A 10000-nucleotide genomic window follows, 5' to 3' on the forward strand; every position below is an offset into this window, starting at 1 on the left:
CTCGATTCGATTCGTTTCGCAGCTACCATTTCGGCCTCGGTCCACGGCACACCGCGGAACAAGTCTAACTTTTTCTACTTTTTTTTTGTTCTCGAAACTAGAAACGCTCTTCCTTATTCGCGCTCCGTGCATACTGTTATCGAACTCCTAGAGGTCAAATTTATTTTCATTTATAGGAAGGGGAGAAAAGAACGAATATATATGTGTTATGCTTTCCAATTGGCAAAAATAGTCGATACATGATGGTACAAGAATAAACATACTGCTTACGATACTCTATCCGCACAGTATAGGCCATTTTTGGGAAGTGCGGACCATTTTTTTTTTAATATTCATCCACAAATCTAGATTTCAAATCGCAGGACATTTTGACGAAGCCGTGCCACACGAAGCATAGACCTGGACTACTACCCTGCAATTCGTTTAATTATGCAAACCAGACGAAAACAGCATTTGCACCAACCAAATATTCTTTTAGTGGTTTTTTTTAATTGTTTTCTAATAGCGTTTACCAAAAAACCATTTACGCTCAGTTTGCCGCTCCACGGACCCTGCAATCTTTTTTTCTTAATTTACTCGATAACCAGGGTTGTAGTTGAGATTATGCTTCATGTGGCACGGTCTTGCAGTTCGCGGAATCCGCTTCTGTATATATAGAGCCGTCGCGCGTGGGAAAAAAATTGTTTACCAGAACTCGCGGCCCCAATGGCCGTGTACTCCGTGAATTGCGTGCCGTGTTGAGTCGGAATTCTGTGCATTAACTCAGAATATAGTGATTGCGGATATAAGGAGAGGCCTCATTAGTCACGCATCCAGATCACAGTGATAAGTGTTCTCTGGAAATCGGCCACTGTGAGTGTTGTTGAGGAATGGGACGGAGAAGTCGTTCGATGGCGCAGCAGCTGCTGATGCTGCTATCGCTAGTGGCCTTCCTGGTGGTGACGGTGGTGCACTCGGAAGCCGTGGAAGCCGAAGCCAAGGAGGCGATTGCCGGCGCCACCGAGGACGGCGACAATCAGGTAGGAAAAGAACTCAGAACTTTTCAGCTTCCTCTTATGTGTTTTGCCAACAAAAAGTCGTAGTTGCTGCGAAACGGCGTAGCCCTATATTCTGCTACTCCGGTCACCAGCTCTCTGTCTCTTCCACTCTGCTTGTCTCTTCCACTCTGTGTTCTCTCTCCTTCCTCTCTCTCTCTCTCTCTTTCTCTTTGGTGGAAGAATTCTAGACTTCATAACACATGGGGTGAACCGGCTGAGGGGTGGCGGGGGTGAGAAAGAATGACCTCATCCCTCAACCCTGCACTTCAGAACGCGATTTCTCTTTGTTCCCCAAACGGCCGGCCGGACAACGCACGCGATCTGTTCTTGAAAATCTACGCGTCGCTGCCACCACGACTGGATGCCCGAGAAGAGCTCTCCAAAGACCACCGGGCCACGGATGGCGTTTGAATTTTGCGCAGCGCAATCAAGATGCGAGAGTTGAGATGTGCGCGGTATGCAAGGACAGAGGGCATTCGGGAGGGGAGGTGTGGGGATCGCCAATGAACGCAGACTCTCCGGCGGGAGCGTCATCGGCCGTTATGTAAACAGCTTATGCTGTTCGATTCGATGATCAAGTCCCGCGCACCGCAACGGTCCAAGTAGACCGACCGCACTCTTCGTCGCTGACTGCAAAACGACCGATTACGAACGAGGCCGGATCGTGTCCGGGGAGGTGGCTGCCGGACCGTGTTTCGAGCGAGCAAAAAAAAAACGTTGAAACTAAACATCGACGCTCACTTCGACGCTCTAGAAAGGCCGGCTTATCAACCAGCGGAATGGATTTGGATTGGGTGCTGGCTTGAAATTGCCAGATCGCATTACACGTTCGGGCTGCTCCACGCGCCCAGAAGGATGCTCTGAATGACGCGAACGGAGGTGCGACTAGAAACGCCTTTGCTTCCAAAACCGCATAAGTTTGTCCAGCAAACAACAGGTTTCGTTTAACGATAGTCTCGTGTCGGGTTATCGTCCGCCAAATCACAAATCGCCCCGCCTTTTATGGAACTATTTTTCTTTTCGGACCTTCGTTTTCGACTTTGTCGCCAATATTTCCATTGCCTTTTTCATATTCACGGGTATTCCCCAAGAACAACCCCCTGTGGAGTGTTTTTTGCAGTGTTATCGCATACACTCCACGGTATACCTCCTGCCGGGAACCGGTTAGACCTGTTTGCTTCGACAATGCAGTGTGTCCTTCGTCGTTGAACCGATTCCGTGTAGAAGAGCTAATGCAGAGTGGAATCAAATGTTTATTAGTATACGCCACCAGTGGACACGTTAGGAATAGGCCAAGAAGCACCGCCAATCGTTGCTATATATGTTGGATTACCCTTTTACGAGACTACGAAACTATCCTTTGACTATCCCTGTGATAGACATTGAAGCACTGTGGTGTTACGTTGTATTGTAGACCGACCACTCCTGGAACGAAGAATCTTTGCACTCGAACATGTCGGCTCATTTACCTTCTGCATGTCTACTCTGTTTGTGCCGTAGGCTACTGGATATTTTCATCTGCTCAGATGTCAGCCGAGATCACACAGAGACGAGAGCACAGACAAGAGATGGACAAAGAAGGCGGTGATGTACCGCCGAAACCTATGCCGAAAGATGATGGATGGATAAATGGATCGTTGGACGGCGGATTGCATTTCGCCATCGTCTGCCCACTTTCTGGGTTACTGGGTAATGGCACCGGTTTTTTTTTTTGTGATGAGCCAGTAATAATCTGCCAGCAATCCGATCTCTTTGTTGCATTCGAAGCACACGGTTCCATCGGCTGCGTCCGGGCATCTTAAATTAGCATCTTCCTTCTACTGCGTGAGAGAGGGGAGTAGACGTTCGTGCTCCTGCTATTGATTGGTTCAAACGCTTGCTGAGAACGGTCAGTAGTAGCACCAAGGTCAGTGGTACCGGTTAGAGAAGGGTGTATAACGTCAGCGGACGTCGTGGCTTCGCAGATCATCAGATACACTCCAGTAACAAGCAAATACTAGCCACCCACCGCCAGATACTGAAAGGTTCCAACCGAAAACAAGACATTTGCAACCCATTTCCGGCCTGCTGCTGCTGCTGCTGCTGTTGGCACACGAGTTCACACTCAAAACTCAAACACGATCGGGAGTAGACGCCGTTGAACAACACAACAACAAACAGAATGATGACGATGTTCGATGAATGGGGGGAACTCTGATGATAGCGAATCGATGATAATGCTCGGTGGGGCGGGAACGCAGAACACGCGAAATGAGTTGGGTCGAGAGAGAGAGAGAAAGAGAAAGAGAGAGAGAGGCGGCCACGGAGGAAACGACGGCCTAGTTGTTCTTGTTTTTCAGTTCTAATAGCATTCAAACTGCTCTGACACACGGCGCGGACGCTCGCAATCGCAGTTCCCTCTAGCATTGTCTTTGATCGTTCGCTAATGATTCCGTCCTTACCGTGCTCTGATGCCTTCCCTCTATTGGACTGTGGATAGTAATGACGATAATTACATAAATTGCAGAGCATTTTGACCACCGGGTTGCGCTTGGAACATGAGCTCGTCAGAGAGCAAGCCGTAAGTGATGAGCCGTTGGTACAGATCGTACTCGATCCTTTACACCCATTATTAAGCATGCTCTTGGGGCGCATGAAGAGAGGACACTAGAGGATGACTCCTTCCCTTTTGCAAAATGCCTGTTCGATTGTCTGTCTGTGATGTTCGTGTGTTCGTCTTTAGAAGAGGGTCTATGCATGGGAATAGAGGTTCTTGTCTTCTGTCGCCGTCCTGGATTCTCGCCTTTATAGAATCGATTTCGGGAGTTTTAACCGGTTCAAGCAAAACAGAAACAGGGCATCGGACAGCGTATGGCCTCCCGTCGGGATCACTCTGTGTAGCTTTGCTCTCCTCTCTGACTTCCTTTCTTTCTTTGTCTGTCTGCACCTACACCCATCATCCGGTAGTCTACTATACCATCATCATCCGGGTCACCAGGAACCATGTTGTAGCTGTCGCACGCTATCGCTCCTAACAACTGTCGGAGGCCCAGCCTTCGATTCCATCCAGCCACACCGCCGTAGCCACCGCACCACCAACCAACCGACAAACCATTCGCCTGAGCTCTGGGGGATAATAAATACCAAGATTATCATCGGTTCTGAACGCTAAATGGACGATCATCTATCTACCAACCAACTGACACCGACGGGAGGCACGGATTAACTATTGCTAACCCCCTGGGAAGACGGTGTATGTGCTCTGGACGCATCCGATGGGCCGGCAAGAGAGAAACATACACAAATATGCTCCAACTACTCCTCCTCCTCCTCCTCCTTCACCTAGGATGCACCATCGACGGTTAATGGAAGCAGCGAAGGGGGCATCGTGGCCATACACGTCGATGCCGTTGGAGCGAAGGAACAGCTAAGGCCGAACCTGCGCGGGCTGGCCTACATCGCCACGAGCTTCCTGCCGCGCGATTACACCTTCCTCGAAGTGGTATCGGCCACCCGGGAGGTGGTAGCGGGCGTACGGTACGAGTTGATTGTCCGTGCCCAGGACAACGAACAGCAGCAGCAGCAGCAGCAGCAGCAGGAACAACAGTACTGCCGGCTGGTGGTGCTAGAGAAACCCTGGATCACGACGGTGTACGGCGAGAAGTATCGTACGCTCGAGTTCAGCAACTGCACGTCGAGTGCCGGTGAAGGCACGGAACCGACCTTGGAACCGGTAGTCACCCAGTTGAACCCGGTGTTTGATGCAGATGCACGCCAAAACGAACCGCTTACACCACAACGCATCGAAGCGATGGAGCAACAAATTATAATTGGCCTTTTACCGCCACCGGAAACGTCATCATCGACTACGACGACGACGGCGGCGGCGGCGGTGGAGGAGGATAGAGGCCAGAGTGAGGGCAGTACGCCACAGACCACCAGCGAGACGGAGACGGAGAAGGATGTCGGTTTGAGCGATGCGGCCAAGAGTGCCATCGATGAACTGTTCGCTGCAGCGGCGGCTCCAAGGAGGGACAGCTATGCATCACCAGCGACGACCAGCGAACCGATCGGTCGTGAACCGGTCACTGAGGAGACGATCGTACCGGTGAGGGTGAGTCCGGTTTACGAGGAAGCGGCAGCAACATCCTCCACCATAGCACCGTTGGATCAGCAGATTCAATCGACCTTCGACGAGGTGTTCCGTACGCATCAAGAAATTCAAAAAGCCCTAGATGAGGTCACGCGAAATGGTGGTGGGCGGGATGTGCAGATCAAGTATCGGCCCGTCTTCGATTCGCTGCTACAGAAGGTTAAGGCCAGCATCGACACCTACTACCGCACGACGAACGGTGGTGACGCTAACGTCGATACGGCTGCCTTTGTCGTGCGCGATAACAGTCCGGCCCAGGGTCGTCCCATTTCGACGCCCCGTTCGATTCTGCAACCTGACGTAAGCCGCTCGTCAGAGGAGAGTGACGAGGGACAGCAGCAGCAGCGCCAGCAACAGCAACGCGTTCCTCCGTCACCTGGTCAGCAGCCTCTCCAGGTGCATCCGTTCATAGCGGACGATGACGATGATGACGGTGATAACGATCAACAGATCTTAACAAAGGAGCAACTGAGCGAAGCACTGAACGCGGACGATACACTGCAGCGTGTCAAGCGTGGACTGTTCGATAGCGTACAACCGATCACAGAGAAGAAAGAGAGTCACTCTGAAGTACCTAATGCTGTAGTACCCGAAGAAGTTGCAAAATCATCTGTGCCATCCACTAACAAAGATGAAAAGCCCGCCGTACCAAAGGATGGCGCCTCCGTGGAGTCCGATGAGTCACCCGAGGACATTGTCGATGAGAAGTTGACGAAAGAAGAGCTGACGCAGCGACTAAATGCAGATGATGGACTGAAGCGCGGCAAACGTGGCTACTCTTCGTCCTACGATCACTCCAGTGGCCATTATGGTGGCCATCATGGAGGACATCATGGATATCATCATGGTGGCCATTACGGAGGGCATCATAGTGGCCATTACGAAGGACATCATGGTGGTCATTATGGTGGATATTATGGTCCACAGTACCCGTACAACCCGTACTATCCCGCATACCATCGAGGTAAGCGAAGCGTTCCGGCTGAACACGTTGAGGAGAAACACGAGGAGACCATTCCGGAAGTACCGGCTGGAGCGGTGCCCCAGGAAGCTGATAAGGCCACTCTGACTGAAAAGAACAATGCACAGCAAGCACCGAAAATTGAAGGGGTAACGATGATGTTCGGCGAATCGCAGGAGGACATTGATGATAAGCAAATGACGAAGGAAGAGCTTACGAAGCGGCTGAACGAAGACGATGGTCTGAAGCGGGACAAACGTGGATACTCTTCGTCTTACGATTACTCCGGTAACCGCTATGGAGATAATTATGGAGGGTACTATGGAGGATACGGAGGTTATGATGGATACGGAGGTTATGGTGGATACGGTGGTTACGGAGGCTACTATGATGGTTACGGTCCGTATGGACCGTTCCGGGGCAAACGTGACGCTCCGAACGTCGAAAAGAATGTGATTGACCTGGATGATCCGAGGGAAGAGTCGGTTATTAAGGCGATCGCCGTCGAGGCTATCAATCGGCTGGACCAGATGGACATGGACCGGTACCAGCGAATGCTGCTGGAAGTGCTATCGGCTCGCCGGGTGTCCGAGAGTACGGACAAACTGCGCACCTCGTACGTACTCGATGTGTTGACCGCGAACTCACGCTGTGCGGAAGAGGAGAGCAAAGCTGCCGAGTCCTGCCGTACACTGTTGATGCCCAACAGTACGAAACACTGTACCCTGGAGGTAATGGGTCTAAACGGGGACTGGGATTCTTTTGGGGGCGCTATGTCGAAAGTTAACTATCTTCCAATCTTTCGGATTCCACTTCTCCCCAAATGTGTCGTTTTATCTCCTCGTGTTTTGCCATCGATCTTTTGCTTTCTGGAAATTGCTCCCGAAATGTCCAGTAGTATTTTCCTGTTACGAATGAACAACGGCTAGCACTGCGAGCACTAACAACGACTGTCTACTGTTTCTCCGTCCACAGGTACATGTGTCTAGGGCCATCAAGGAAGAACAGAAACAGGTAAAACTAACCAAATCCAAATGTCAAAAACAGGACGACAACCATGCCCATAAGCTGGAGCGCCGCGACACCTCACCGAAGAAGGTGAACAAGATTCCGAAAACGGGCGCCGCTGAGCAGCTGACACCGGAGGAGTATGGCAACGAGGCGCACCAGAAGCGTATCCGCGAGGCGCTGAAGCAGATGGCCCAGCTGGCCGACGGTAACGGTAACGACCGTAAGGTGACGGTGGTTAGTGCGACCCAGTCAGTCGTGTCCGGTATATCGTACAACTATCGGCTGACCTTTGCCGACGACGAAGAGAAGCGCGTTTGCCTGCTGAACGTCTGGGAGAGGGCCTGGCTGAAGGACAAGGATGAAGCGGTTAAGGTAAAGTTCGAGTGTCCGACCGCGAGCGAGAAGAAGCGTACTAAGCGTAGCCTTTGTGCTGGCTGCCCTGCTGGTCTATCGGCGGAGGAACTAGGAAAGCCGGAACATCAGGAACGTATTAACAAGATCCTGTCTTTCCACGGCTATACTCGCGACAAGTAAGTTTTGACCGGATGCGCACCACGTTACTGGGACGCAATCACCAAGAAATGTTGTATCACACCAGACTCCCTCTCTCGCTCTCTCTTTCTGTCCACTCCACAGTGACTTCAAGGTACTGAGTGCTTCCGAGCAAGTGGTTGCCGGTCTCAAGTACACGTACACCGTTCAGCACAACGGTAAGCGGTGCGAACTGGGTTCGTGGGAGCGAACATGGTTGGAGGACAAGCAGCCGGAAGAAGCGTACAAGTACAGCTACAGCTGCTCCAATGGCTCACGCCGCCGTCGTCGTTCGGCCATTCCCGGCAGTGTCCGTGCGCTCACGGACGAAGAACTGGTCGACAACGAGCACGTACAACGCGTGGACAAGATTCTGGTAGCGAACGCTGGATCTGTGGAATCCTCGTAAGTAGCTACGGTAAAGTGGACAGCGGCACATCGTGCACTCTCTTGTAGGCAGCATGATGTTGGGTTCGCAGCTGCGCCCTAAATGATTGTGTGGGTGTTTGTGGCGACCCAGTGTCCGCATGCTTGTAGTGCCAGCATGCTTCAGAATTGAATTGATTCTCGGTTTAACACCTATCCTAACTCTATTAGCTGTGAAATACACGGAACGTATAGATCCGCACTCATTAAACTAACACTTTGTTACGCGTAAGGCTTAGATGTGTACTACTTTTGTTCGGCAAATTTGTTCGTTTACAGTAAGGAAGGCTACATCTCGCCATTTACTAACACAACCTCTACTACCATGCAACACGTTGCTGGTATGGCTTGGGAACAAGCCATACTCTAGCTGTATTTTGGAATGCAACATTCCAAATTAAATTCTACCATTGTAAATCTGTTTTCGTACTTCTGTTCCTTAACTAACTCAAAAAGTAAACCTTGGCTTGATTTTTGTATGCAGTGCGTTTATATCAAAGAATGGAAAATACAAAATCAAAAATAAGGAAACAAAAAAACCCATTTCAACATGGAATCTGGAATTGTTTCGAGTTTGTTATTGGTTGTTTAAAAATTTGTTAAAAAAAGTGGTTCAACATAATGTGTGCCCTTAATCCTAACAATAGCGAGTAAGACTAGGAAGAAAGAACGACACAAGATACACCGTATACACGGGAAGTGCCATCACTTCCAAACCGGTAAACACATGGGGGACACAAGAGCACATACATATCGCCGTAGATGCACCAATAGAGAAGTGTTCCGGTTACCCGGGGCAATGGTAATATAGCTTAGCTACTTGGTTTTCTGCTGTGTATTACTGGTGTAGCCGAGTTTGATTTCACTGTTGCGTGTTTGCTTAGTTACCGTTGCCTTTCGGTACAGAATAATCTTTCGGAAGGGCTCACAAAACCCGAGTGGTCTTTGCTGCTGATTATGCGATCTGTCCGATGTCCGTCCCATGTTGGAGATGGCGGCACCTGCTACTACTAATCAATTGCCTGCTGTGTTTTGTCGTTTGTCTGCCTGTATTCGCGTTTGTGATATTGTGTGGCCTTGCGTGTGTGTTGATAAAGAAAAAAAAACCGTTAATTAAAGCCACCTAACTGCATCCGATTGGCACGGTATACGTGTGAATCGAGAGGAATCGAAAGTAAATCCCTCAATCGTCCCCTTCCCCATTCCACTTCCGGTCGATAGTAAATCACGAATTGTGAGCGGCACCGTGCAGACGGTACAGGGTAAGCTGTACAAGTATGCCGTCGAGTTCGAGCTGGCCGGTGGTGTGCCGAAAGTGTGTAAACTGTCAGCCTGGGAGCGGCCCTGGCTGGAGAAAAGCAACCCAACGGAAGCCTACCACTACACCGTACGATGTCCAACCGAGCAGGAGCAGCAGCATGCTCGCAAACGGCGTCACGCGAAGAAGGTTGGCAGCTCGAACGAGCTGACGGCCGAGGAGCTTAAAAACCCGGCACACCATGATCGCATCAAGGCCGGTCTGGTGTCGTACAATACGGAACGATCGAAGAGCTATACGTAAGTGAGCAATTGGGAACCGGATTTGCGCCATTTCCATTACCAGTTTACGTTTTTTTAACGTCTTTCTCTCTCACAAGTGACTTTGAAATACTGGCCGGTTCGATGCAGCAGACGGTTGGCTCGCTATACAAGTACACCTTCCGCGTAACCACCGAGCCCGATGTCGTGTGCAAAATCTCGATCTGGGAGCGCGTTTGGCTGGAAACGCAGGAGCAGCGAAAGTATATCGTCCGCTGTACCGGTGATGATCTCACGGAGACAACGGAACAGCAACCGGAAACGCGGAAACGCTCCGTACGGTCACTCAAAATCGACGACGAAGCGTACGTGCGGCGTCAGTTC

General features: G+C 50.6%; 2 protein-coding genes across 3 annotated transcripts in view; both read left to right on the forward strand.

Annotated features, from left to right (window-relative positions):
• LOC126570794 (transmembrane protein 179) overlaps positions 1-279 on the forward strand; it is a 1382-nt gene extending 1103 nt beyond the window's left edge. The window contains exon 4 of the mRNA XM_050228791.1: positions 1-279. This exon is cut by the window's left edge and continues 379 nt beyond it. The gene's annotated coding sequence lies outside the window, so the exon portion shown is untranslated.
• A 392-nt stretch (positions 280-671) lies between these two features.
• The window catches only part of LOC126572189 (uncharacterized), a 10529-nt gene continuing 1200 nt past the window's right edge, over positions 672-10000 (forward strand). The window contains exons 1-7 of one of the 2 annotated variants that reach the window (XM_050231297.1): positions 672-1019; positions 3544-3597; positions 4363-6861; positions 7106-7671; positions 7778-8077; positions 9320-9655; positions 9736-10000. The exon at positions 9736-10000 is cut by the window's right edge and continues 476 nt beyond it. In XM_050231297.1, coding sequence (XP_050087254.1) covers positions 870-1019; positions 3544-3597; positions 4363-6861; positions 7106-7671; positions 7778-8077; positions 9320-9655; positions 9736-10000 — 4170 coding nt within the window. In that variant the 5' untranslated portion in view covers positions 672-869. The remainder of the gene's footprint in view (positions 1020-3543; positions 3598-4362; positions 6862-7105; positions 7672-7777; positions 8078-9319; positions 9656-9735) is intronic. The other variant, XM_050231298.1, reaches the window with a different exon arrangement.

Source organism: Anopheles aquasalis, chromosome 2 (genome assembly GCF_943734665.1).
Source record: "Anopheles aquasalis chromosome 2, idAnoAquaMG_Q_19, whole genome shotgun sequence".
Taxonomy (NCBI): domain Eukaryota; kingdom Metazoa; phylum Arthropoda; class Insecta; order Diptera; family Culicidae; genus Anopheles; species Anopheles aquasalis.